A 27,965-nucleotide genomic window follows, 5' to 3' on the forward strand; every position below is an offset into this window, starting at 1 on the left:
GGTCCCGGGAACTCGCCCCGCCGCCGTCCCGCGCAGCCGAGGCCGTCCGGGGGAGGGGCGCGCCGCCGTCCCGGCCAAGCGGGGCTTGTGCAATCCGGCCCCGGCAGCTCTGCCCGCTCCGCACCCCGCAGGGCGGAAGCCTGCTTTCTCGCAGCGTGCAGCCCTTACGCGTGTCGCTTTAGGGACGTTACCGAAGCACCGTTTAGACCTGGAAGTTTCAACTCCGAATTCAGGTTCCTTCCACTTTGATTCAGACCTTCTCAGGGTCTTGTACCGCAGGTCAGCCTGTAACTTACAACTAGCTCGGCTCCTGGTACAAGCAACAGCTGCTGTTCTGTAGAAAGGAAGATATGCGGGCATTCAGGTTTACAGTTAAGAGCAGCCTGGCAGCAGCGATGCTCACAGCAGCACACGTGCAGTGCTCTTTCATATAATGTGTGGTTCCACACCAGCATCCTCTCTCCAAAGCACAGCTTTGTCTCAGGAGGCCATTCCAGGAGACCAAAACACAAAGCAGGCTCTGAGCAACCTCTGTCAGCATGTCAGTTTCCTCTTCACAGAGCATGGCGTAAGGAGACTCTTAACACACAGTATGTCTTCCTGCAACCACACGTTTGTTCACACGACAAGAGAGAGAACATACAAGATCATGCATGTAGTATGATGCTGAGCCCCTGAAATCTTGGTGCAGCTTGTGAAGGTAACTGCTGCCCCTTGTTCAGGGTAAACAGATTGAAAAAGTACTTTGCATAGAACACACACCTGATGAACACAAACCTCTCAAGTGATGCGTGTGGCTGTCCTGCAGCATGATCCTAGAACAAAAGTAGTGAAAAGGCAAAAAGCATAAAACCAGAGTACCTGAAAGAGAAGTGTCCTTGCTTCTTCCTGTCCTGCGACACCCAGGACATAAAAATTATTTATATACAGTGTTTTCCAGTAGAAAGAATGACAAACAAGGGTAGCTCTGACTCTATTATCAGTGCCATGTGCCTAATAAAAACTTCCCTCTAAAACTCCCAAATATCAGTGGCTTTGAAAGAATTAAGTAAAGCAAAGTTGTCGTGAAGACATCTTTGGAAGAAGGTCTAGGCACTTGGCCTCGACCTAGGAATTCCCCCCCTTGGGAACACTTCTTCCACCAAGTCTAACATAGTTCTAAAAGTCTTTATTTTTTCACTTGTAGCAGGAAAATTCTTTGAGTACTGTGTTCATCAGCTCTCTGCTAGAAGAAATAGAAAGCAAAAGACTTTCACCACCTGAAGGGAGAGAGCTAGGGTTTGGTTTATGTCCAGGTGCTCCTTTCTTCTAAAGCTGAAAAGCTAATTTCAGGTGCTTGTCAAAAACCAGTAGGTAAGATTGATGAAGAAGTTACTGCACTTAGCTGAAAGGCCCTGCATATTAAAGTCTAGGAAAAAAAGTAAGAGCTGCAGGGGGATTATCTGTAGGGCAGTTAATCAGCATAATTGGTCAATATATTATATAATGCCTTATCAGAAAATCTGAACTAATCTACTCTTGACCAGAAAAAAAGAATGATAGCCTCCATAAACTATCAAAGCCTACCACTATTATCAGGCCTCAAAACAAACCTCCAGTCCCCACAGAGCCTCAGAATAACAGAACTGTTTAGCAAGCTGTAGGGTTTTTTATATGCAACAGCCCTGGCCAACCTCAGCTGTGTCCTCACCACACCCTGCCCGGGGACCCATTTAAACTCAGCTTTGCCCAGTGAGTCTTTGAGTTATGCTCTAGGGCTGCCTGGGTGCTGGGGGAATGCTTGTGGTGTAGTCCTAGGTGGGTTGGGCTTTTCTATTTTCTTTCCGAGTATGAATCTGCTTGTTGACTTAGCTTAATTTTAGTGCTGTCTTGTCTTTGTAGGTATATCTGGTTGTTGGACTGGACCCTGAGTCATGGTGTCCATTGGGTGCTGGCTGTCTTCAGTCAGGTGTAGTAGGAGAGGCTCTGGGTGGTGCAGGCCCTGCTGCCTGTGTTTCTCTGCTTAGATACCTGTTCTTGGAAAGAGAGAGTCTTCTGCTTTTCGGAAATAACTGCTGGGGTATAAAGGCTCAAGTTGCATGTAATTCTCTTCTGAAAGGTCCAACACTATTTAGGGGCTATGTTTGCATTCTGAAACTCTGTGCCTTGTGTAGGTCTTATAGACTGAGCATAGCCTTAGTGATTAGAGAGTGAAAGTCAAAAGTGTCAGAACTATAGATTTCTAAATATATACTTAGAACATTTAATCTAAAGACTCTTAAAATAGCAGAGGAGCCTTTCAAAAAAGGATAAACACTGTGGGCAATCTAACAATCCTGTGTTGTCAGTGATGTAGAGCTTCTGCAAGTTTAAAGCACTGATGTTTTATTTTAGGAGACAATCATAAATCTTTAAACAAGTTGGATGTTACTTAAGCAGGTACAAAATCTCAAAGATTCAACAAAAGGGCATTTTTCAAAATGCCACAGTTATACCAAGGTAAAACAAATAATATAAAAGAGGTCTATTTTCCTGAAGAATGTAGGATTTCAGTCACAAAACTGCAGGAGTTTATAGTGAAGCTGCTTTATGGACTAGTGATTCCATGGATGGGAGAGCCCAGTTCACTATGGTGTTTAAATCCTCTGGAGCATCAGTGTATGTATCCTTGTTGGAGACAGTGCTACTGTGGCTTGTGGTCACCTGCTCAGCCTATGTATTTTCTGCTGCACCACTTCCCTGCTGGGTGTGTCTGGTTCTGACCTTTAACTCTTTTTCTTAAGAGTAGCAGCATTAAATAATTGGGAAGCGTTCCTGGGATTTGGCTTTAGACTGCTCTTGATCTGACATAAAGTCTGGCCTACAACCTGTACCCAGAGCAGAGCTTCCAGCAGCACTCTATCTTGATCATGAAAGAGTTTAATTTAGATGTCTGAAACTAAATCAAACTAAAGAGTGAGCTCAGTAGGAGCTAAATGCAATGTGGGAAACTAAGTGCTATACCCTGGTACTTCTTATGCTGCTTTAAGGGTTATGTGGTGAAGTCTGTCCTCTAAATACGTTTGTACTTGTCCAGTGCAAGCCCACAGGAGCAGTCTCTGCCCTCTGAATGACCAGTGCCTTCATGTGGCCTGACTATTTAAAGCTGTGCTGTGAATAAGCCTCAGGTAATGAGGTGCTCTGTGCCCTCCAGGATGGTGGTGTGTCACTCAGAACACAGCTGCAATGCACCTAGTTTAACCTCCACTGACAACACTAAATCACCACTTCTTGATCTGTAAACAGTATTGATCTGAACAGCACCAATCTTTCTGAATTAACACATAATGTGTTTTTTCAATCTAAACCAGCCCAGTCTCTGTGCTAGGAGAGACAAGTATCAGTAAAGAAAAATCATAAAAGAATCTGAATTTACTGTAGCTTGTTGTTGTGTCATAGTAACATTCCAAAATATATTTGTTTTGAGGAATTATTTTATAATGATAGTGTAAAAATGAGCTAATTGCACTGATATAATAGAGCAAGTATTAGTGTTACCCTAAACCAAGAAAAAAAACACAGAACTTTGTTTCCTTTTAATTATTTATTGCCTCTCTGTGGTCTAATTATCTTTTCCTGTGTTCTAAAGATTGCTCCTTCAGGTGAGAAAATTTCTGGATGTACTTAGACCATTTTTTAACAGTACAGCAGAACTGGATTTGATCTCATCATTTAAAAATTATTCAACTTCACTGCAGTCCCTGGAGTTAAGCCAGAAATTACTTTTGGCTCATGCAGCAGCCTATTTTCATAACTTTAAGGTTATTATGGAGTGTTTCCTTGCTCACAGAAAAAGAACTACGGGATCTTGAGCAGACACTGAATCATGCAATTCAGCTGAGTTATCCTTGTCTATTAATAAAATACAGCAAGTCTGGTTCTAGCCTCTGAGATTTTGTGATATTTATAGCATTTCCTCTAAGTGGATAGTATTGATGCAATTTAAACATTGATTGTACATGTATTATACATATGCTAATTAAAAGCTCTTGTTTTAGTAAAATGCTTATGTTTTCCTGGTGTGTTTTTGTTCTGATGCTAATCAACACTGACATCAGCAAGCCTTGTAACACTCAGTACAAATAATATAAATGTTACAGAGTTTTATAAAAAAATCATTGAAGATGTGTACCTTGGGCAAAGATATGTCTCGACTCAGATGTCCTTTGTGGCTGTGCAGCTCCTTCAGGCAAGGTAGAAATCAGGATGCGAGGTGATTAATTGTTCAAAACTCCTTTGTAATGAAGAAGGGCTCTAGAAATGGTGCAGCCCCAAAACCAGTCATATTAAGCCACTGGTAGAAGAAATGGTAGTTTTGGTGGTGCAAGCTTCTAAATAACAGGAAAGATTTATTTTCTTGTTAGAGATCTATATGAGGCAGAGCTCTGGAATTGTGCTTGTGATCACTGTCTGAGATGCTGCTGCAGGAAGTTAACTAGGTCTGAGTACTGTCTGTGTCTTTCAACAAGGGCAACTGCTTCCTCAGAGGTGAGTCTAACAGTTTACCTATCAACATATGGGCTCTTACCTACTTTTCTTAGTATCAGCTGGTTATGCTAAAGTCAAAGTGTTTAAATCTCCTGCACAGCTCTCTGCTGCTTACTCCACTTTCAGGGAGACTCACTTTCATGAGTGTTAATGACAGCTATAAAGTTGTTGGAAAAAAATGTCAGTATCCCATTGAAGTTCTCTTGTCTTGATCTTTTATTCATGTTACTTCTTAGTTCAGTCAATCATTCCTCATCAGATACTACTTTCAACCCACACTGCAGGTAAATTATAGTAGATAATCGGTCCACAAATATGTATGAATTGCCACTAAAATAATAGTTCTATTGTTAAACAATGTTTTAGTGTGTCTTTATAAAAAATATATGCATATTGACTCTGATTTGATTACCAAAACGTGTTGTCTGTCATTATGTTGCTAGGAAAATGTTAACGATCACTACCTGCAGGTTCCTCTGAGTGCTTGAATCAGATGGAAATAATTAGCTGATGTACTAATTCATTTAGAAGTTCAGAATATAGGGTACAACTGCCTGAGGTCAGTTAAGTGTAAGGTTCATGTATTTGGTGTTAATTTTTGGTGGTTCTAGTCCATACATGGTGTTAATTTCAAGAGGGTGTCAGATGATGATGGTACTGGGTGTTAGAAGCTGAGTAACATGTAATGGGTACTTAAGGTAGTGCAGTTTCATGCTCACTTATGTCATGTTTCTACTTATTGTAGTCAATAACTAGTATGGATACAAATTGCATGTTCTCGTTAGTGGTAAAAGGGAATGTTGTGCTCACTGTACTTAATTACTAAAGGGGTAAGGATGATGGTATGAGTGAAAAAACAGAATCAAAGGCCGTAGAACTTAGCGGTGTTACATTGCTGGGAGGCAGTGACAGGGGGATGTTCACTGATGCCATACAGAGAGGGTGGAAGAATGGGGTGGCTGGGACCTTATGAAAATCAACAGGGAGGAATGTGAAGTACTACATCTAGGCAGGAATAGCCCCTTTCAGTGATACAGGCCAGGGAGCAGCTCTGCTGAGAAGGACTTGGGGGTCTTGGTAGAGAGGGAGCTGAGTGTGGGTCAGCACCATACTGGCTGTGTTAACAGTGATTCTCTCCTCCCACTCTGCACAAGCCAGACTGAATTCAGATACTCCTGTCCAGTTCCAGGCTCTCCAGTACATGAAACTCATGGATAAACCAGAGGGTTCACCAGAGGGCCACCGAGATGTCTGGGGACTGGAGCATGTGCTTTGTGAGGAGAGTCTGAGGAAACCGCTTACTCAATTGAGAGAAGAACAGGTTTTGTAGGGATCTAAAAGGAAGCCTCAGCCCTCCTCGGTACTTACAGATTTTATAAAGAAAATTGGTCCAGGCTCTTCATGGTGGGAGCACAAGAGCAGAGACACCAGGCACAAAATCAAGTGAGAGAGGATTGACTGGATTGAAGGGGAAAAGCTTCCTCCCTGGGGATAGTCAGGCAGCAGAGCAGGCACTTAGGGAAGTTTGCAGTCTCCATCTGTGAAGGTCTGAGTTTGTGGCAGAGCTTGCTTTGAGCAGGAGGTTGGACTAGATTCTCCCTGAGGTCCTGTTCTTCCCCACTTAATCTGTGATTCAGTAATTGTGTAGCCTTTATATGATGCATATACATTTGGCCCTTTCAAATGCCACTTAGTCTGTAGTCAGACAATGTAGCACATTAATTTAGCTAATTATTCTTTGAGCAGGGCTACTCAGTTTCTGCGGTAAGGCTGAAATGTGCTTTCCATGGCTGTGTGTTGGCTGAGTAGAGAGCAGGAAAGCAAGGCTCCATTCAGCAGCACTTGTTCCCACTATGCTCTCCATGGAAAGCGTACTTGGCAGATGTTTTCTATTCACTTGTTGTTATACCACTTGTGTCAGTTAAGTGGTTCCCTTCACATTTACCCCACTGATTTATTTATGAGGCTATTATGAAGCAAAAAAAAAACCCCAACAACCCCCCACCCGGGGAGTTTCCTCTCCTAGTCTTTGTTCTGTTGGACTAAATGAGCCAAGCTCTTCCAGAGACTGCCCTTCTGGCCTCACACACGGCTGCAACTCAGACCTACATCGTTGGTGCGTAAAACGAGCCAAAATATCCCAGTCAGCTTGTTTGCAGCGTTGTTGGCTGCTCTCCGCTTGACGGGAAACGTTTAGGCGGGTACAACCGTGCAGGCGCGGGAGGGAAAGCCGAGGCGAGGCCCAGGGGCTGCGGCTGCCGCCCGCCCCCTTCCCTCGGCGGCGGGAGACAGGCGGGCGGGCCCGGAGCGCCCTGAGGCGGCCGGTTCCTTCTTCACCCCGCTGCTGGGCGGAGCGCGGCCGGCTCCGCCTCCGGCAGCTGCGGGCGTTGGCAGGGGCGCTCGCGGGCGGTGCCTCCCGTCCGCGCCCAGCCCGCGGGGAGCCGAGGGGCGAGTGTCCTGCTCTCGGCACCACACGGACCCGCCATGTTCCGGTTCTTGCGAGGTTTCGCGTTACCGTCGGCCGCCTGCGACGGGAGCAGGGACGGCGATTCTCGGTACGCCAACCTCTTTAGGAAGCTGGATCTCAACGAAGATGGGAGGGTGGATATCGCCGAGCTCCAAACGGGCCTCCGGGCCATGGGCATCCCCCTGGGAAAAGAAGCGGAGGAGGTAAGTGCGGGCCGGGGACCCGGCGGCGGCCCTTTCCCCGCTCTTTAGCCGCCTCAGCCTTGCGCCGTCTCCCGGAGGAGCAGCCGCTGCCGAGCGGCCTCTCTCCGGCACCCCGCGGCCGTGCGGAGAGGGCGAGGCGCGGCCTGACCGCCCCACCCCGCCGCCCGCCCCGCGAGGGATGGGGAGCTGCCCGGCTGGCGCTTGCCGGGATGCCCCCGGAGCCGAGGCGGCACGTCGGGGGCTGCCTCAGAGCCGGCAGCCGCGCCCCGGGGGCTTTGGGCTGCTCCCGGGTGAAGTCGGCCTGGGGCCTGCCTTTGCCTAACCAGGTACGCCGTGCCTGCTCCGGGGCCGTGCCTCACGGGCGCGCCTCGGGGCTGTAGAGGCTCCCGGGTGACGTTGGTGGTGCCGCTGTCATCCCCTCTATCACCAGCTGGGCACGGCCGCGTTCATTCATCATGAGTCGACTCCTGACTTCCTTTGACTGCCTGTGGCATGTTATTTGATAGCATATTCCCTCCTCAGCCTGATAAAGGACGGTGATTTACAGCTGCTGTGTTGCTCCACCTTTGCCTAATCCTAGGTCGGAGTAGATTGCGGTTTGCTCTGGGCAGCAGGTAAGTGGATCTGTTTAACGGTAGGCTGCAGTGTCAGAACTGGTTATAAACTGGATCTCTGTGGACCCATGGACATGGAAATGATTCTTCTTGGCATTATCTGTGCCTGATAATAAGGCCCTTCTGTTAAAAAATACAGCCTTGCAACAGCAGCCATCAAACCACGAAGCAGACAGCGTGCTCTCTTTGTACTGTGATCAGGTTCTGCAGTCATCAGGTTGGACTATTGCAGTGGGTTCTGCAGTCATCAGGTTGGACTATTGCAGTGGGTTCTCCAGTGATCAGGTTGGACTATTGCATTCCCCTATGGCAGATATTACACTTTCTCCTGTTATCTATGCTGTGACCTCACAGGTCAGTAAAATTTGAGTCATTGAGTGTTCCAGGGCAATACTGCATGAGACTAGCAAATCTGACCTGTACCTGGAAGAGAAACCTCCCTTCCCTAGTTGTTTTAGTTAATCCCCAGGGATCAGAATATGAACTAATTTCATGCACAGTCCTGGAGGCATGTATTTGTGCTGAAAAGGCACACAGAGGTTCAGATAGGCTGAACAGGTACGGCCGAGATGTGCGTTGGAGCTATTGCCACAGCAGTTCTGTTCTTTATTTCAGTATACAGCATGGTGAGGTGACATTCCACTGCTGTGCCTGTACCAGCTGTTGCACACCTTCTGAAAGAGGTTCAGGAAAGTAAACTTACATTTTTGGCTGCGGTGTTAAGAAATACACTGGGTCAGTAATTCAATTTCAGTGACCTTATACTAATCATAGTGTGCTGTCAGTTCTTTCCCCTTGTTGCATTATTTGGTCTCTATTTTACTTCTTTTTGGTATATTTAATTCTCTGCCTCATACTTAAGGGAAAAGTATCCAGCAGGCTTCTTGAAGGATGCTTGTGTGAGAGCATAAATGAAAACACACTGTCACTTCAGAGTTGCTGCTGATCAAAATCATCTTTACAATAAGTGCATTTCGTGTTCTCAGTTTTGGGTGTCTAAAGAAGGGACACTTTGGCCTGTTGGTTTCTCCATGAGAGTTGTCAGTAATAAGAGCCTGCTAGTAGCGAACTTCAGTCACACACTATATACACATTGTTGAAAACCTGTTGTACCAGTTTAACTGTAACAATTTGGGGTTTTTACTTAGATTGAACAACAGGGGAGCAGGTGACCAGTTAATTTTCTGGTGTGTAACAAGTCGTCTTCCCACGTATTTCACTGAAAACCTTAAGACACAAGTGCCTTGTTTCTTAAGTTCTGAACAGCTGAGAATTGAAGTTCTGAGTTCTTTCTCAAGATTGGTTTGATGCCTTTCATTAACAGTGCACACCTGAGCATCTGTCAAATTCTGATGGGTTGTGATGGGGTAAACTGGAAGTGAATCCCATGCAATCAATAGAGATAAGACTTACCTGAATGCCATGGGGAGCAGGAACTGGCTGCCATAGTTGCTTAAGAGTAAACAAAATAAGCTGTGAGTCATGTTGCACGTTTGAATGAGGTGGAAGGGTTGTTGGGGTACACTGAAACTTCCTGTATGCTCACTATTTTAAACTTAGTAGTGGGCATAGTTTGAACCAGAAACTAGACTGGTCATATTAGACCTCTTGTAATAAGAGACACTCAGCCTTGCCTCCAGCTTTGTTCCTGTCTTCATGTGGTGAAGCTGCTTCCTGTATTGTCTTGCAGCTCAGAGCTCCCTTCTCTCACTTCCCTTCAAGCTCTAAAGTGATGCTGAATTCAGTAAAATGTCTTTTTACAACTCAGGAAAAAGGTATTTAATAATTGAAGTCAGGTATTGAATCAACATGTTTATCTGGAGAGGCAAAAGTAGTCTTATGATTGCTGATAGCTAATGGGTAAGGAAGTGAGACGTGCAAGTATTAGGTGATGTAGCAAAGGATTAGCCTGACAGCATTGTGGCACTGCTGGGTGGGTGGGCAAGCCTTGGGATACCCTAAAGGAGAGTAGACTTTAGTGCCTTGTAGTTGGGTCACTGTTAGGTTTGAGATGCAGGTCTGGGTTTGGTTTCCAAAAGCACTCTTGCAGGGCTGGCTGTCTTAGCATGAGATGAAATCCATGGATGTGGGAGTCCCCGTGCTCCTGGGGAGCACAGCTGCTCCCTGGTCAACTCCTGGTGAGGGGACCATGTGAGTGGTACTGTGCTTTCACTGCAAAGTGAGTTGGTTCATTCTAGGCCATTCAGGGTATAGATTATTGTTTGTGCTACTAGTATAACTTTCCTCTTACCTCTCAAAATGGAATTCTTTTCTAGAAAGAATATGCATGCCTTTAAAAGATACCAAGCTGCTGTCCATTTGTGTATAGCCGACCAGTATGCTCTTTTTATTTCACCTTTCATCAGTTGTCCTGGCTGTTTTATTAATATGTAATGTATGATGAGACATTCTTTTAGGTGATGCAATGCTGTAGATATGAGAGCTGATGGGAAACCATGTGGTAAGCTTGGAGGTAGGTCACATGTCCCTCTAAGGAAGAATCATGTCCAAGACATCGTAGCGCAACATGACAGAAGCTCCTGACTGTTCACTTGACCTGCCTCCTGTCAGATACTGACAGACAAAAGTAAACCACTGGAAAATCTGCAATGCCTGCTGGCTACAGGCTGCCAGCATGGCTCCTGTTTCATATTGTAGTGTGTTACCTGCCAGCAACGGGTCACTTTGCAAAGCTTGACAAAGGATCCCTGATGTAACGCGTCACTGCCTATGAAGAAGGAATTCGGTGTGGTGACAGTATCGTGTGGCGCTGCACGAGCAGCACTAACAGCGATTGTGTGTGGTCACTTTGATTAGCAGAGTTGTCCAGTAGAGAGACAAAATAGATGCTGGGATCAGATCTCAAATGATCTCATCCTGTGTCTTCAGAATGCTGTGAGTCTCTTAGGCAGGAGTACCATAAATGGTGCGAGTGGTTATATGAAGTACTATTTTTGTTCACCCTTTCCTTCTGTTGCAGTCAATCCTTACAGTAAACCTGTAGGAGTCAAACCCCATATTTCAAGCTTCAGTTTGGGGTAGGAAAGCTAAGCGTTCAAATTTGGGTACTATTTATACATCCAGTCCTGGAGCTAAGAGTAGAAAGATGTTACTGGAATGAATAACTACCTTCTGGAAACTGTGTAATGATCTTGTTTGGGCTGACTCTCTGTCGGTTTTTGCTGGAAGTCGTTGGCTGTGTTAAGGCTCCTTTAGATGGAGAAACAGTGTGATGAGACACCTCTGTGTGCTGGAAACAGGGCCCAGCAAGATTAAGTTCTTGCAATCAGAATATGGTCTGTTTAGAGGAATTGGCTGTGTTTATGAAAATTTTAGTCCAACAAAATCTAAAAATACTCAGAACACTTGAAGTGTGTTGAAGGGTTTAAACCAAAGAAAATGCAGAATGCCATTAAGCGAGGCAGGCCCTGTGCTGTGTTACAGTGCCACATCTCTGGGTGAGAACAGGGCCACCTGTGTATTACTGCCTTCTGCACTGTTCTCTGGCCTCCAAAAACTACTGCTAGATAGGGTGTCAGAACTTGCACATCGCTTGTTCTTAGTCCAGAAAGCACATACCTGTTTAGTGACCGAGCTAAATATGTCCTTGAAGATTTCTTCCCTGTTTTATTAGTAGTTCTGTGCTTTTCTTAATGTTGGTCACTTCTTTTAGGTGGCAAAGTCGGAAGAAGAGTGGGCCAAGGCTACTGAAGCCTTTTCATTGTGTGGTAGCTTGGCTGGAAGCTTACAAAAAGCCCTGTTACTTTGGCAACTTTTTGTAAGAAGCATTGGTGGCTTTGATCACACGATACCCACTCTTAGAAATTATTATTATAAATCTTGATATGCAGATTCACAGTCCTGTAAGCTTCAGCACTTCCACGTCTCTGTGTCATGGGCTATGTGGTGTGAAGCTTTCTCTCACCTTAATAGCATGCACAAATCTGGTGCTATAGACTGAGAGGAGACAGGCAGCGTGAACTCTTTACTGGAACAGATGTCACATCACATGATTGAAGAATACTGGAACCACTTAGTTCACTTAAACTTTGCTTTTCAGGTCATAATAGGTGTTCCAATTATGCCTGATTATGGGCATTTAGTTGTGAAATTCCACAAACCTCTTCAGTAGTATAGCTGCCTTCAGTTCCAGGCAAACATCTCCTTTCAGTGTGTACGACTCCAGAAGCTTTTACCTGATGCATGCTGTAGTCTCCAAGCCTCCATATGGAAGAGCAAGATGAATATAAATTTGTTTCCATAACACTTTAGACACCCAAGGAGATAAAATGAATTTTTTTAATACTAACTTGATAGGTTTTTTCCTGACCAGTGACAGGGGGTGGTGAATGATTATTTCTTGCTCTTGTTGCTGCGAAGTGTAAGAATGCCAGGCACCAAATATGGGAACCCCCACCCGCCTCTGGAAGATCTCTTAACTGTGTGTTGAAATGCTTTGCTAAATCCCTGTCTTAGACAGCAGTGTGTCCCAGGTAAACAAACAAGGTGAACTGGTAAATCCTTTGAGATGACTGTAAGGTGGGGATGCCTGTGTGGCAGAGCAGTCATTTAATGGAAAAAGTCTACCAAGTATGTTCAAAGTCAAAAATACCAGTGTAGCTTGCAGGGAATGATGAATGAGGGTAAAAGGAATAGTTTGCATCTCCCATTTATGCTGTTTCAGATTCTTGGAATCTAATTCATAGCTGCGAGTTGAGAGAGTTTATCCAGGTCCCAAGGGAGCAGCTTCTGCAAGGCCTATTGGAGAGGATACTCCTGACTTTAATCCCTTCCTTTTTAGGCTCATTTTGTAGATATTCTCTTACCTGAAATGGACCCTTGAGAAGACTGGTGGTAATGCTTTCGTGTTGCAGGGCAGAGTGGTGCTCAGGATGAAGAAGAGGAAGGGGAAGGAAGCTCTGCAGCTGATAGCAGCACCTGCTGCTGCAGGGGTGCAAGCCTGCTATGCTGGAGTGGGGGAATCCATGTCTCTGGGAGTTCTTTAAGAGCCTGCTTGGGTACTGTTCACAAGTTGGTAGTGTCTTTTGGGAGAGAGGCATATAAATAGGAATGCAGCATCTGAAGAAGTTGGGAGATGTTTGGAGGCAGTGCAGATGACTGTTCTGTTCAAAATGCAGTGTTGCATTGGGTTCTGGAGGTCAAATGGCAGTCTGGTTCCCTGGTGTGTTATGTGGGCTCCTGGTTGGGGTTTAATGCTGTGTGGACACATCCACAGGCCCCTTCCCTTTGTGCTGGATCTCTCTCCCAGCTCATGCACTTTGATAAAATTCACTTTAATAAACTTCACTATTGATTTTTAGGCTATGATTCTGGGTCATCAATTTGTGTGGTCTTGGCAGACACCGATAGGAACAGGACAGTGTTTTTTTTTATATTGAAGGGTATGTATCCAGTAAAGAGCTGTGTACAGCTGAGCTGTGACTGAACTTGGTTGCTGATAAGATTAAATCAAGTAACTTGAAACTGTAGGATGCAGAGCTGTGTGGGTGGCTGGCACTAGATATTTTGGAGCTGAAGGGGGCAAGACCAGAAAAAGGGGAGGAGAAGTTGGTGAATGTCCTCACACATCATGCTGTTCTTAACGTGGTGCTTCTGTGCAATATTTGTCACTGTGCCCTTTGGAGCTCTAGTCATAGATTGCAGAACAGCAAATTGTTAATTGCACCAATCATGTATCTTTAAATATTGGGGGTTTTATTCCTATCTTGTAGATAGCGTGATAGGAAGCCAGAAACACCCAGTAACTTCTTGATGGGTCACTTCCTTTTAAATACTCTTTATGTTATATTCGTTAGCTGAAATACTAATTATCTGTTCATCAGCTTGTTAGCCATGTACTGAGAAGCCCCACCTTTCTCCTGCAATTCAGTTTTGTAACAGTGCTGTGAAGGCTTTAGGCAAATAATGATACTAAGTAATATAAAAACTAAATTGTTACTTTAAAATAGACATGCACATAAAAGCGTTAAGTCTTTTAGTGTCTTGCATTCTCTGGCTTTACACTGCAACTATGAATGTGTTAAAGTTCACAACTTTGGCACAGAGTAACCCAATAATTCATCAGGACACTTAGAGAGCGTCAGGATTTTGAGGTGTATATAAAGCCTGTCTGCAACTTTTGTGATTTTTTGAATTTTTTTTTTTAGCAGACCTGCTGGCTTATGTTTCCATACCAAATACAGAGGTCTCTTGGAGGAGTAGGAATTCAGCACTGCAACATGCTTTATATAATTCAGAAATTTCAAAACAAAAACCTCCAGTGTTTCAGTCTGCTTGTGGCTTTTCACATCAGTGGTGCCTGGCCGTGCAGGACTTTGAAAGCAGCTATATTAACAAAAATACACAGCAGAACAAGAACAAAAGTAGAAGAAATTAAAAAAAATAAAAAGAAAAGGCAGCAGTCTCATGACCTAGTAGGTCAGCACAGGAGCATTGTAATCAGTATGTGGGAAGGCCCATGGCATTAAAAAGAAAGGTCATCTGAGCTATCATCCTGTGGCTATCAGTAATTAGCAATTCTTCACCATTTAATTTTATCTAATGAATTGTCTTTATTGCTTGGGGTTAAAGTTTTTAGACCATGAGAAAGGAAATGGCACACCTTAAAGCATAAGCATTTGCCTGTTGGGGCTGGGCCCTCGTAAAGGTGAGGTGATCCCGCAGCACGCCCGTAACTAGAAATGGCAGGTTTTCCGTGGCAGGCACACTGAACATTGTTTCCAAGCAAGGACTGGCATGTAGTTTGGTTCCTGCTTTATTGTTGTGAGCATGCCCGTTTTAAAATGCACCCAGTTCTCCTCCACCAGAGGAGCTGGTCAACCAGGAAGTGGCAGAATGACAAGTGGTTGTAACTGCAACATCTGGTAGAATATCAAGTGGGGAACAGCAGAGTTGGGTTCCTTGTTGGACTGAAGTGAGGGTGATGGGATATTGGAACGGGTTGCCTGGAGAGGCTGTGGGATCTCTGTCCTTGGAGATGTCCACAACTCGACTGGATGCAGTCCTGCACAACCTGATCTGAACAGGCATGCCTTGAGCCTTCAGAGGTTCCTTTCAACCTGAGTTATTGTTTGATGCTGTGAATGGGCAGCTTGTGCCTGGGAGTTTGTGTGCCACAGCAGGCAAGCACCCTTCACTGTTCCTGTTTGCTCCACAGACTTGCAAATTACTGGTTTTAATCTGAAACTTTGACACCCACATAATTACTGCATTTCATAGACAGCAGGAGGCTTTGTATGAATTTACAGATTTGTAATGTGAGAAAAATGCATGTGGCTGCTGAGGCAAGGCATAGGTGTTCTGTTCTGCTGCATCGAGAGTGGCTGGAAGTCTGGAAAACAACTGTAAAACCAAAAGCAGTGAATGGGGAGTGTGTTTGTGCTTATCCTTTTCTAGTTGTTGCAATTATAAAATCCACTCATCTGGCAGATGAAAAGGAAGGTGCCCCCCCTGCTTCAAACACAGTAATTGCCAGCTCTCTAAACCTCCTAGGAATTTCTGCTTTCTTTGGCTCACGTCATCCTCAGCAGTGGAGGTTTTGTAACTGGAGTTGAGTTCAAGTTTTGACATCTGTGAGCCAGAACAACACTTTCCTTGTTCCATGTTTTTCTTTGTGCAGATAGCAGTGGGGAATAGTAACAAACTGTGGTGATTAGAACTCACTCGAAGTGTGTGTATGGCTGCCACACAAATCACCTCTTGGCAGTAGCTTGTGGGAGTCTAGCAGGGTGTTTGGGTCCTGTGGTACAAGGTGCTGTGCCTAAGTACAAGATGGGTTGAGATTGCAGTATCTTTGAGCAGGGACACTTTTCTGGCTAGTGTAAGGTTTAGTGGTGGGGTTTTGTTTGTGTTTCTTTAATTTGTTTGGGATTTTTTTAACAGTCTGTTAGCCTTAATTGCTTGTTAAATGGTCATGGTCAGGAATCCATCTATAAACTTCAAGAAATGTAAACTATTTTTTTTTTGTAATAGGAAATTCTGAACAGCCCTAACCATATTGGCAAGGGCACGGAACTGAATTGATGAGTGCGGTTTTGTTATCAGGGTTTTAATAAAAATTACAATCCAGATGGCTTTACACTGTTTGTCTAAGCTGGTACTGAACGCCTTTAGCTGAGTATGGGGTAACTGGAGTTGATTTTACCATGTGTAACTTGCTGTATTACAGGAAGTAAATAATTTGCTTTGTATTTCCCTATGGAGTACCACATAGTCTTCCTCCCTTTCATTGAGAAATCTATGGTAATCTTAGGAATTTGTTTTTTTTTGAGATTAAAGTACATGTGTTTTCATAGAGGGATAGGAGAGATAAAGGAGACAACATATATGTACTCAAATGTCTTCAGGTTTTCTCAGACGCCTGTAACAGTTGTAACAGAGTTTTCAGCTTCCTTTCTGTTAGATTCTGTAGGCTGAAACTTGTTGGACTTTGGTCTTTTGAGGACTTCTAATTATAGTGAAGTAAAAATTATTAAAACCAGATTTTGCAGATTAGAAAAGCTGTGCAAATCTTGTTGAGTTACTTTATTCAGAAACTGCAGTTTCTTGAGGCAGCCTGCAAAATAGAAGATATTTGGAAGAACTTCTGGCATGTGCTATGCGTGTACCTTGAAGTGCTCTTCCAAGGACTGCAGACCAGTGAGGAGCTTGTGCTGCAAGGTTGGTGTCCTGTCTGCTTTACACAGAGCAGTGCGCCTGTAGGACTGCACACACTGAGGGAAGCCACAGGGACCCTGCCCAAGCAAAGTGCTAACACACAATCTCCCCTTAAATCTGGGACTCTAGAGCAGCAGGGTTTGGGGATGGAATCTCTGCCCCACGGCTCTCAGCAGCCCTTGCTGTGGCATGAAGGCCAAGGTGAGGAATCCTCCAGAGCTTTTGAGCCTGGGCTTGGCTTTCCTTGGGGCTGGGGCCTTGCCTTTGAAGATGAGCCTCCCTTCACATCAGGCTGATGTCTGGGGGCACTGCTGTAATTTCTCTGTGTTAAACAGTATGTTTTCACACGGAGAGATGGGTAGGTGTTGTGGCCCTTTGTTGATGGAGAAGTGTGTGCCCTGCCTGTGTGTGCAGCTTGTTTCCTGCAGTGCTGGCGACTGTATACCACGTGTTCAGCTGGCAGCTGATTTTACATGTAGGTGTTTCTTCTCTGCGGGACAGTTACTAGGAAACACATGCACAAGTGGAAGGTAACTGTGCTTCTCTTTGTTATGACTCTGCTTGGTTTAGCTTTTTGTCAGGACTTCAGTGTGAAGAAGGAAGCCCTGCCTTCTCCAAACTGTGGGCTGGAAGTACTGGTCAGGCAAGACCTTTGTGTTGGCTTTTTGTCAGCAGTTAGTTAATTGCTATTTGTGTTCTTGTACTTCATAATTAATAGACGACTGGATTAAAGAGGATTAAGACTGGGTTTTTTTGTCTTTTTAAAATTCTGATGGCGTTAACAAATGTCATGTATAACCAAGGAAGTCACAGGCTTAAAGTTGCTTTGATGATTTTTGTCCCCTACCTCTTCCTCAACAAAATATTTGTTACCTATATATGTAACTTGCCAGTGCTGGTAAGAAACCTTAAAATCTTTGAATAGAAAGGTTATGTAAATTATTAAATAATACTTTCTTAAATCTGTCTTTGCAGACAAATGTTTTCTCTCTACATGAAAATACTGTGAATGTGTTAAATTATGAAAATAAAATGCAGCTCTGAAGCGTATGCTTAGGTTTTTTCTTGATTTGACTCCTGAAGTGACCAATATGATGCTTTTCTTAAACCCAGGGCTGTACCATGCTGCTGCTTTGTGACCTGCTGTAATTTGGAAAAGTCAAATGTTGAATTTTCTTTTGACAGAAAATTTTTAAAGCTGGAGATACTAACCAAGATGGACAGCTTGATTTTGAAGAATTTATGCAGTATCTTAAAGATCATGAGAAAAAGATGAAACTGGCATTTAAGAGCCTGGACAAGAACAACGATGGTCTGTATGCTTGGTTTATTTTATTTGTTCAAACGTTGTTTGAAGAAACTGTGTAGTGTAAGTTAATTTATATTATTTGTCTGAACTGGAGGTAAAGTTGTGAATATGGAACTGCTAATCCTTTTCCTTAATAGGATCACAATTATAGTTTACTGTAGGTTGAAATAATAAATTATTATAGTCTTTTTTCTTTCTATTATCTTCCAGGCCAGTTGTTCTGGGGCTTTTTGTTCCCTGGATGCAGAAATTATGAAGATGTTTCTAAGTATTAAAGATAATACAGTTTTTAACTTGCTGAATGCTTGCATCTCATTTGGTTGCATGGTTTGAATGTATTTACCTTTTCTCAGTCCTTGTAGTAGACAACCAAAGTATATCATTGTGTTTTAAATTTATTTTAAATTATCTTTGCTATTACATAGGTGTGACAATATAACCTATTGGGCTTCATGTTTTAAATATTTATCATCTCTCTTTTAATGTTTCAAGGAAAAATTGAAGCATCAGAAGTTGTCCAGTCTCTCAAGATATTGGGTATAAGCATTTCAGAAAAACAAGCAGAAAAGATCCTTCAAAGGTCAGGAGTTACTATTTTTTAAAGTATTTTAAGATTCTTTGTATTGTGTTCTATTGTATTTTTATAACTCAGAACAAGATCAATGGGATTAAAAGGTATTGGTACCTTCAGTGGTGCTTTTATAGGAAATCTCATGTATTCTCTCTGGTTTTGGGTGATGGTACATCTACTCACCAGTTGAGCATCTGGTTCTGGGAAGAGAATCTCTCATTTCCCTGTAAATATTGTTGACACAATGAAGTGTTATATTATGTTTCAAATGGAATATGCCAGATACACTTGGATAAGAAGAGTGTAGTATTGAAAACCCATGGCAGATTCAGCCTTGAAAACTCCATATGGAGTTTACATTCAGTTGTCACTGATGTGATGGCCAGTATTTGAAAAGGCAACAAACAAAACAGAATAAATCCTCATCCTTGCTAGTTTTTCCTTATGTAGTTCAATTTCTTTTCAGTATTGATGCTGATGGGACAATGACAGTAGACTGGAATGAGTGGAGAGATCACTTTATGTTTAACCCAGCTACAGACATTGAGGAAATAATTCGCTATTGGAAACATTCCACTGTAAGTTCCACTTCTTTTAACTTAATGCAGCTCTCAAGTTCATCTTTGGGTTAATTTTCAGTATTTAGTGTAACAACCCCACAGTTGCAATATTTCAAGCATACTTTTTTTTAAGGTGGTTTGGTTTTTCTTTACACTTCATGCTTTCCCATCTACAAGCAGGGTAGCATGATGTGAGTTTCTTCTCAGCTAAGAACTTCCTCTACATTTTGCAACTAGTTATCAGTAATTCTTAGGAAGGAATCCTTTTCTTCCCTTGAACACAGCCCACAGAAAGATAACCACCACAATAGTAAATCTTTTTTCTTTTCATGTTGCAGTACATAATTATGTTCAGTGCTTTTGATGTGCTGAAATAAATTAAAGATATGCTTTAACTGTTTCTTATGTTGAAATTAGTTCAGTATTTACCATCTTGATGGACCTTGACAAGGTTTGAGAATTGCACCCATGCACGTGGGCTGGGGCAATCCCAACCACAAATACAAGCTGAATGGATTGAGAGCAGCCCTGAGGACCAGAGCTTAAGGGTCTTGCCAGGTGATAAGGTCAACATGACTTAGCAATGTGCACTTGCAGCCCTGAAAGTCAAGTGTATCCTGAGCTGCATCAAGAACAGTGTGGCCAATGGGTCAAGGGAGGTGATTCTGGCCCTCTGCTCCACTCTGGTGTTACCTGGAGTACTGCATCCATCTCTGTGGGCCCCACTACAGGAAAGACATAGAGCTGTTGGAGCAGGTCCAGAGGAGGCCACAAAGATGTTCAGAGGGCTGGAGAACCTCTCCTATGAAGACAGACTGTGAGTTTGGCTTGTTCAGCCTGGAGAAGAGAAGGCAGCCTTACAGTACCTGAAGGGGCTAGAGGAAAGCTGGGGAGGGGATGTTTACATGAGCATGGAGTGACAGGACGAGGGGGAATTGCTTTAGGCTGAAGGAGGGAAGATGTAGTTTAGAGGTTAGGAAGAAATTCTTCCCAGTGAGGGTGGTGAGGCCCTGGAACAGGTTGTAGCTGCCCTCTCCCTGGCAGTGTTCGAGGCCAGGTTGGATGGGGCTTTGGGCAACCTGGGCTAGTGGACGGTGTCCCTGCCCATGGCAAGGGTCTGGGACTAGGTGGTCTTTAAGGTCCCTTCCAACCCAAACCATTCTGGGATCATTGTGTCAGTGATGATTTTCTGTGCACATGTTCATTTCACAATGACAGAAGGTACAGTGATAGGCTACCCACTGTGCAGACGTGTCTTTAAGTTACTGTTGAATGAAGGTCAGTGACTAACTTGTAAGAACAAATGTTAAGTAAATCTTTAGAAGTAGTAAACCTGTCTGCTAAATATTGTCTCTGTAGATAATTGTAGTAATCCATGAAGTTAGGTAAAGAGAGGTTTATTTGAATATACTGAGACCATTTATATCTTCAGGTATTGGTCAGCACTTCCACAATAAAAACAGTTAATGATATCTAAAAGCTGTGAGTGTTTCATATTCTACAAACTCAGTTCTAAAATGCCTGACAAAAGGGAGTTAGCTCCCTGTTTGCTGAAGAAAACACTTGAACCATGGCTATGAGATCAGACAGTCCTGGTCCCAGTTTACTTTGTTTTAAGAAAATGTTTCACGTTAGTATTAAACATAAGAACAATATTTTTTGTAATTCTGCCATGTCATTAGTTACCCCCAAGAAACATTTTAGAGGACTCTTGTGGTCTTGTAGCGTTGTAGTCAGCTGATGACCCAGTTATCATTGCAAGCAAAATCCAGCTATACAGCAACCCAGCTGGTGTTTCAGATAAGAGCAGATGTGAGACCTCACGTGCCTGGCTGGCATTGACAGCTCTTCCAATTTGTTTTTATTGTAAAGTTGTAATTGCTGTCAGACTCTTCCCAGCAGATAGCTGTGTTGGCATAGAGGTAGATGTTGCTTTTCTGTTGTACACACCCTCAAATTTAGCTTTTTTTCTTGGTTGTGTTTAGAGCTCAGTAGATACAAAGTTTAAACCCAAGTAGATATACATGCTATCTCCAAGGACGTTGAATTTATATTTTGAGAGTTCTGATGATTCCATGTGGTTGAGCAACTGATTACACCTTACTTGGAAACTGTGAATGTCAGAAAGATTAAAGGCTTTTTCAATTAATCTGTTCTATGTTCTTATCCAGAGTAGTTGGTGCTTATCCCGTTTGTCCAGTGGCTATCGCTATAATCTGCATCCTGCAATTGTTGTGTTCCAGATGACCAAGACAGCATTCTGTCTATTTAACAGATAAGGAACGCTGCATAAGTAAGGGACATAGTGGCTACAGTTAAAATCAACAGTAGTTAAAGTTTATCAGTTAACACTCTTTCTGGTCAGTACTTACAGTTATTAAAACATACTTGCCTCTTCCTAGATTTAATTTATGTGTACTACTGGCTTTGCATTATTTGCAGTGTATTTAGTCATATATCATGGTTATAAATGCCATGAAGTGCAGAAAATGTGCTTCAGTGATATGTGAGGTTCCGTAGCCTTACGTCTCAGACAGCTTTATTGCTAAAGCTTGCAGTAACGATGTTCTTTGATCAAATTGAATGGTAACACGAACTAGCACATCTTCATGAGATTGCAAACTTTTACAGCTGAAAAAAATAACCAAAGTGGGTTTTAGTGTGGCTGAGAAGAGGTTTCATAAAGCATTAGTCCAAGTTGTAATTTTGCAAGATAATACACATCAGTGACTGGAAATAGAATATTCTGATATATCACGGAAAGTGCCACTTGAAATGCTGGGGAGGTGAGGAGGGGGAAATTCACAGATGAGTGAATAAATTATCATGAGAGAGAAATCTCTTGTTAGCATCCTTAGGAGATTAGCAAACTAATCCCAGGAGGCTGTCTGGGGAAAGGTTAGCAGCAACATAGCAGCATTTGAGCCTCTGTGCTGGCTGTGGAGGGCTGCTGGCCATGACAGAATGTCTGTCTTGGGGCCGCGCTCAAGGCGGAAATCTGTCGTCATTTTTAATGATGATGGGGTGGTCTTTGAAATGGTGGGTCTGTGCTGTAACTGTGTGGTATCTATGTAGAAGTCATTAGAAGGTGCTGTTCCTTTAATAGCAATAGCAATCCACAGCAAGTGACTTAGACTGTTGTTTTTTTAAACTAGCATTTCATTGACGTACTCCCAGGTGGTAGTTTCATTTGGGATTAGAACTGCTGATAAAACTGCTGATGGAATGCAATGGTATTGGCACGTTTTTGCTTTGGATTCTAACAGGTGTTGGATATAGGAGATAGTTTGACTGTTCCAGATGAGTTCACGGAAGAAGAGAAAAAGACTGGACAGTGGTGGAAACAGCTGTTGGCAGGAGGAGTGGCTGGTGCTGTCTCACGAACAGGTACAGCGCCGTTAGACCGCCTTAAAGTGATGATGCAGGTAGGTACCATGTTCAGGAACTTTTTATAAAGTTTCCAGTATATCACTCCAATTTTTATTTAATTCAGAGCTGTTAGGGAAAACTGATGGCCAAATACAGTGTTTGGATTCTGGAGGTCTGGTTACACCTGGACAACTTCCATATTTTGTGTTCATAAAAATTGTTTTTTCATACTCATACTGGCAAAAATGGGAGCAAAATACTGTACTACTTCTGCCACTGAAATACTTTTTTCAATAGTGGGTGCTTTTTTGCAAGTTGGTATGTCAGCCATGTAATACTTTGGTGATGAGTTTTACCATCTAATCAGAGCTGTATCTTTACTGTGACTTTGTTTTGGTTTTTGGTGTTATTTTTAGGTTCATGGTTCAAAATCAAACAAAATGAATATTGCCAGTGGTTTTAAGCAGATGTTGAAAGAAGGTGGCGTCCGATCCCTCTGGAGGGGAAATGGTGTAAATGTTGTGAAGATAGCTCCTGAAACGGCTATTAAGTTCTGGGCTTATGAGCAGGTAGGATGATAAATTGGGAATGAAAGTACTGGTAAATAAAATACTGTGTCACTCTCACGGTTCGTTATTTGCACTGTTGTGTTACGGAGGAGTTCTTGTTGCAGTAGGGGGACTTGGTCACAGGAATTTAGAGTGACTTTCAGATTTAAAATACTCTATGTATTCTGTTAATAGAATACTCAGTATTTGGCAGATTTTGTTATTGTATTACAGGCTGTGTAAATAACCTACATCTGTCATACGTTTTACACTGTCCTCCAGTCTGCATAGCTTTATATGGAGCACTGCATTACTACCAAACAAGTAGCATGTTATGCTAGCTGAATTTCTTTTCAAGTCAAATATCATGGTGCTATGTAAGATGCCCTCATCCTGGATTTCAGAGTTATATTTACCTCTGAATCAGCTTTAAGCATCATGTTAAGGCCTAATCCTCCTTTGGAAAATGAACTCCCATTCTGGTGCAGGTAAATGATCTTTATTTTTCCTCTGTGAGGTTTGCTAGTGTCTGAAGTAAGAATAAATGAGCATATTGTACATACCTATACCACTGTGGAATAAAAGCAATAGTCAAGCAAACTTTGGGATATCACAAGGCTGAACCACAGAGTGGTGATGCCACAGAGTAACTGTGAGCACATTAGTCTTTATTCTTGCTCTGCCTTTTGGGAGCTGATGGTTCCTTCTTACATGGTGGTGTCTGTTGTGAGTGTCTCTGTGACCATGTGAGTTGATTTTTCACTCTTTGACTGAGGAACTAGATGTGCAAGGGAGTGGGGATCCTTTCTGCTATCTGGGGACCGTGGTGTGAGTACCCTCATGTTGGCTGTTTGTAGAGTACCTGACAGTACTGTGGGTGGCTGAGGTGTTTTATGTAAAACATTCTTGCAGGCTGGACTAATTTTTGTGTTCTTGAGAATCTTCATCTGCAGAGTTGCAGTGACTATACTGTTAAATTTGTTGGGTTAGTAGGTGTAAATGTAAATACATTAAAAAGTAAGTACACCTTGAGTACAGCTTCAAAAGACATTTTGTACTGTACTCCTGCCTCTCATAGTAAAAAGAAATGTGGTGTTTATTTTGTGTGTCTTACCTACACAGTATAAGAAGATACTCACTAAGGATGATGGAAAGTTAGGCACCGTTGAGAGATTTGTATCTGGTTCTTTGGCTGGAGCAACAGCACAAACTTCTATTTATCCCATGGAGGTAAGTAGCAGAGAATCTGCTTCCATTGGACACGCTGCCAAATAGCTCGTTCGTTTCCAAAGTAAAACCCCTTTTGCTCTTGGAAGTATTCTAAGAATTCATCTGTATTCTCATTTATTTTTACTTTGGGCTTCTTTTAAGAATTACACTAGTAAGCATTTTAGAACATACTGTGTCCTAATTGTTACTTGACATTTTTCTATACATTTGGCTGTATAATACTGTCTAAAGCAATGTTTAAATTAAATCTTCAAGGAAAAAATAATCAAAGAATGCATTTAAAATTACATATTCTTGTGGTTTTTTTCTAATTGTCTGTAGCAGAACTGATGGAGTTCTGTTGCATTATGGCTGGGAGCTGTGTCTGATTAGGATGGTACAGTTGAGGCTGGATGGAGTAACTACTCTTTCCTCTGTAGGATGTATTTGTATGTGGTGCTACGTATGTTGCAATTTAACTAGCATTACTAGATTAACTGCTCTGGGGTAGCTGTTTCACATCCTGCTTTTCTTAACTGGAAGTAGGATGTACTTCCTTTACTGCTGGTTCCCCAGAAGGATTATCATCTTGTGCAAATAACTGGAATATATGTTGGGTCTGGGATTAAACCAATGCTAGTGTCAAGATTTGAAAGTAATGGTAGATGTAACCTAAATACCTTTTTATAGGGAGGGGTGTCAGTAGGAATAGAACTCAACCGTTTTCCATGCTGACAGTGAAGATAATCTCTTCTTCAGTAGCATCCTTGCTGTTAGAGCCACTCAGTCACAGCTAGCTGAAGTACAGAGATTAACTGAAGTTATTCAGATGTTAAGTTGAAGAGTAACTGAAATGTTATGTAGGTCATCTGAATGATACTGATTAGTGGAGGCAGGTGAACTATACTGCACTAAGGTGCACTGGCCTTCCTAACAAAGATACAGTGCTGTCCTGGAAGTGGTTTTTAAGGTGTTTTGAAGTAAAAGAGAAAAGCAAAGTGCCAGGAAGCTCCTGAGGAAGCTGCAGTCTTATGATGCTTTGAAGTTGCCCAAATTCTTGCTTAGGAAATTCTGTCTGTGGTTTCTTTTGGATACTCTTAACTTGTTTGTACTGAGATGCTGTATGGACTTCTATGCATTATTAATCAGATGTTGGGTTTCAGTAGAGACACAGTCTTCATATTCCATAACTACCTATCAAAGGGTTGTGCTTTTTAAAAGATTATTTTCTTAATAGGCTTAATACACATTGTAGTATGTTAATGCTCTCACTTGTCCTTTAGCTAATGCTTCTGTTTCATATTGCCTACACGGTTGCCTTCAAGTTGCTGAAAAATCTGCCTGCTTTACTCCAGAAAAGAAAGCTAAGCCACGGTTTTCAAAGGGTGACAATGTGTCAGGTAGTGCATGGTAGTATGTGTGCTACCTGGCACTAATGAGGAAACCTGAAGAAGCCGTAACAGAAACCTGCTTCATCACAGGAGGTTTGAAGTACTAAAATGCCAGGCAGCTCCAGACAGTTGAATAAGCAGAGAGATGCTGTCTTTTCCTGTGTCTGTAAAATACATTAACAAACAGGTATGCAATTAAGGCTACCATTTTTTCCCCTTCAGGTTTTAAAGACCAGATTGGCTGTGGGTAAAACAGGACAATATTCTGGGATGTTTGACTGTGCTAAGAAGATCTTAAAAAGAGAAGGTGTAAAGGCCTTTTACAAAGGCTACATTCCTAATATTTTGGGTATAATTCCTTACGCTGGCATTGACCTTGCTGTTTATGAGGTGAGTGTGGATCTCTGAATGCATGTAGCTTGTGTTTAGTTATTTACAAGAAGGGTAAATATTCTTTAGAATACCTGTATTATTGGTTAGATCTGTCATATGCTTGTAGCATTACAGTTACCTTCAATTGAAAATAGAGAAATGAGCATTTCCACTAATCTTACTAGACTATAACTTTTTTCTTTGCCTCTCTGGAAGGAGTGCCTGTGCTGATGGGCCCTTACAGACAATGATATCAAACAAGATACTTATGTATGAGGCAGGATTGTATGGACCATGGCAATGCAATGTGCTTCCATACTTCACTAACCCTGTTGGACTGGAACATACCCGTTCTACAGGAAACCTGATAGGATATTCATGCTGTTACCTGTCCTGCATTTAAGATACTTGATACACTTTTTTGCCTTTTTCCCTGATTTATAATTGGATTATAGTAATGTGAATTCCTTGTGTGCCTGTGCATGTCACCAGAATTCTTTGTGGCTGACATATAGTTGTGAGGAGTTGAAAACACTGCTTTCTTGCTGTTCAGGAGAGGATCTGGCATGTCTTAGATATAATCAGCAACAATTAAAATGTTTAATCTACCTTAGATGATAGGTGTTGCTTCAAAGTTTAAGTAACTCAGATGCACAGACTAATTTACTTCCTAGTCTAGGTTAATCTTCTTGTGACACTGCAGTAGTAATTTGCAGAATTGTTTGAACAAACATTTTCAAAGCATCCTTTTTTCTACAGTTCACATCATTGATTCTGCATGGTATGATATGAACAACTGTGCAAGCTGCTGTTGCACACTGGGGGGTGCTGAGTTGTGTTTCTCTCCTTCCCCAAAATATTAACAGGTCTAGAACATGGGCTGTTGGATCTTTTAAGGGTTTCTCTTCTAGGCAGTAACTGCTGTAGTCTGGTTCAAGTCCTTACCTGTGTGCTAAGGTGTGCACTTGAAGTAAGCATCTGGGACTGGTGTAGTGAGATTGGTGCTTTTTAGGATTGAGCCCCTGAGATTTGTTATGAAAAAAGATGTTAAGTTTCTCGAATGCAGATCTCTTCTCTTAATATTCAACTTTGTGTCTTGGCAGCTCTTAAAGAGTACCTGGCTAGAACACTATGCATCAAGCTCTGCTAACCCAGGTGTTTTTGTGTTGTTGGGATGTGGCACTGTTTCCAGCACATGTGGGCAGCTGGCCAGTTACCCTCTTGCTCTTATCAGAACGCGCATGCAGGCTCAAGGTGAGTCCTGTTGCACTGAAAATGTTTCTGTGTGATCACATCAAAACTGTGTAATTTGGGATAGCTGTAGCAGAGACATGAGGATGAAGAAGCTCAGCTTGGAAAACCAAGGACTTAGGTGGAAAATCATTCATAACATCAGTCCCTTCTCCCTGCTATCCCCAGCATTGCTGTTTGTCATACTTGGTTCAGACCTGGCATTTCAGACATGAGTGCTCTGCGTGTTCTGAGCACCATGTTCCTTACAAGACTACCAGGCGTGGAGCTCCTGTCACAGTCTTGGGAGCACTTCTCTAAAATGCAGAATGCTTTTTACACTTTAGAGGTAAAATTGAAAGGACTTGCATCATCCTGTGAAGGTAGACAGCAATGTTGGCTCTAGAGGGCATTTCATAAAGACAGTTTCATAGCTGAGATCTTTACTAGATAGGTTGGTGCACAGAGTTAAGGATGAGAGAGTTCCCAGAGAATGTGGGTGAATAATGCTTTTCAGCGGGATTTAGACACTGGATCTCAAACGTCTGGGATTAAAAAGCACTTTGAGGACTCAAGTTTTAACCAGTGGCCCTAGAGGTGATAGGGAGCTCACAACCCAAGTGTTTAATACTTGCTTGAGAACTGTAATGTTATTTTCTCTGCTGAATAACACATCTTTTTGTTCTAGCCTCGGTGGAAGGAGCACCACAGCTGAACATGGTTGGTCTCTTTAAAAGAATTGTTGCTACAGAGGGAATCCAAGGACTTTATAGGGGCATAGCTCCTAATTTTATGAAGGTGCTTCCAGCTGTGAGCATCAGCTATGTTGTATATGAAAAAATGAAGCAGAATTTGGGAATAGCATGAAATGAAGGAAAAAGGTGAGATGCTGCTAATGTTGGAAACACCAGAACAAATATTATTTCTCAAGTAATCTGCT

The 27,965-nt window shown here is 42.5% G+C and overlaps 1 protein-coding gene across 1 annotated transcript; it reads left to right on the forward strand.

Moving 5' to 3' along the window:
- Positions 1 to 6,934: 6,934 nt before the first annotated feature.
- On the forward strand, positions 6,935 to 27,892 carry SLC25A24 (solute carrier family 25 member 24; the record flags this gene model as incomplete). Its single annotated transcript, XM_084266407.1, has 10 exons — positions 6,935 to 7,176; positions 17,652 to 17,778; positions 18,268 to 18,355; positions 18,813 to 18,924; positions 22,173 to 22,331; positions 22,692 to 22,844; positions 23,946 to 24,053; positions 25,646 to 25,813; positions 26,899 to 27,049; positions 27,714 to 27,892. Exons 1-10 carry the CDS (start codon positions 6,991 to 6,993, stop codon positions 27,890 to 27,892), a joined length of 1,431 nt encoding a protein of 476 aa, XP_084122533.1. The 5' UTR covers positions 6,935 to 6,990.
- Positions 27,893 to 27,965: the final 73 nt, after the last annotated feature.

This window comes from Gallinula chloropus (assembly GCF_964237585.1).
Source record: "Gallinula chloropus genome assembly, chromosome: 6".
In the NCBI taxonomy this organism is placed as follows: Eukaryota; Metazoa; Chordata; class Aves; order Gruiformes; family Rallidae; genus Gallinula; species Gallinula chloropus.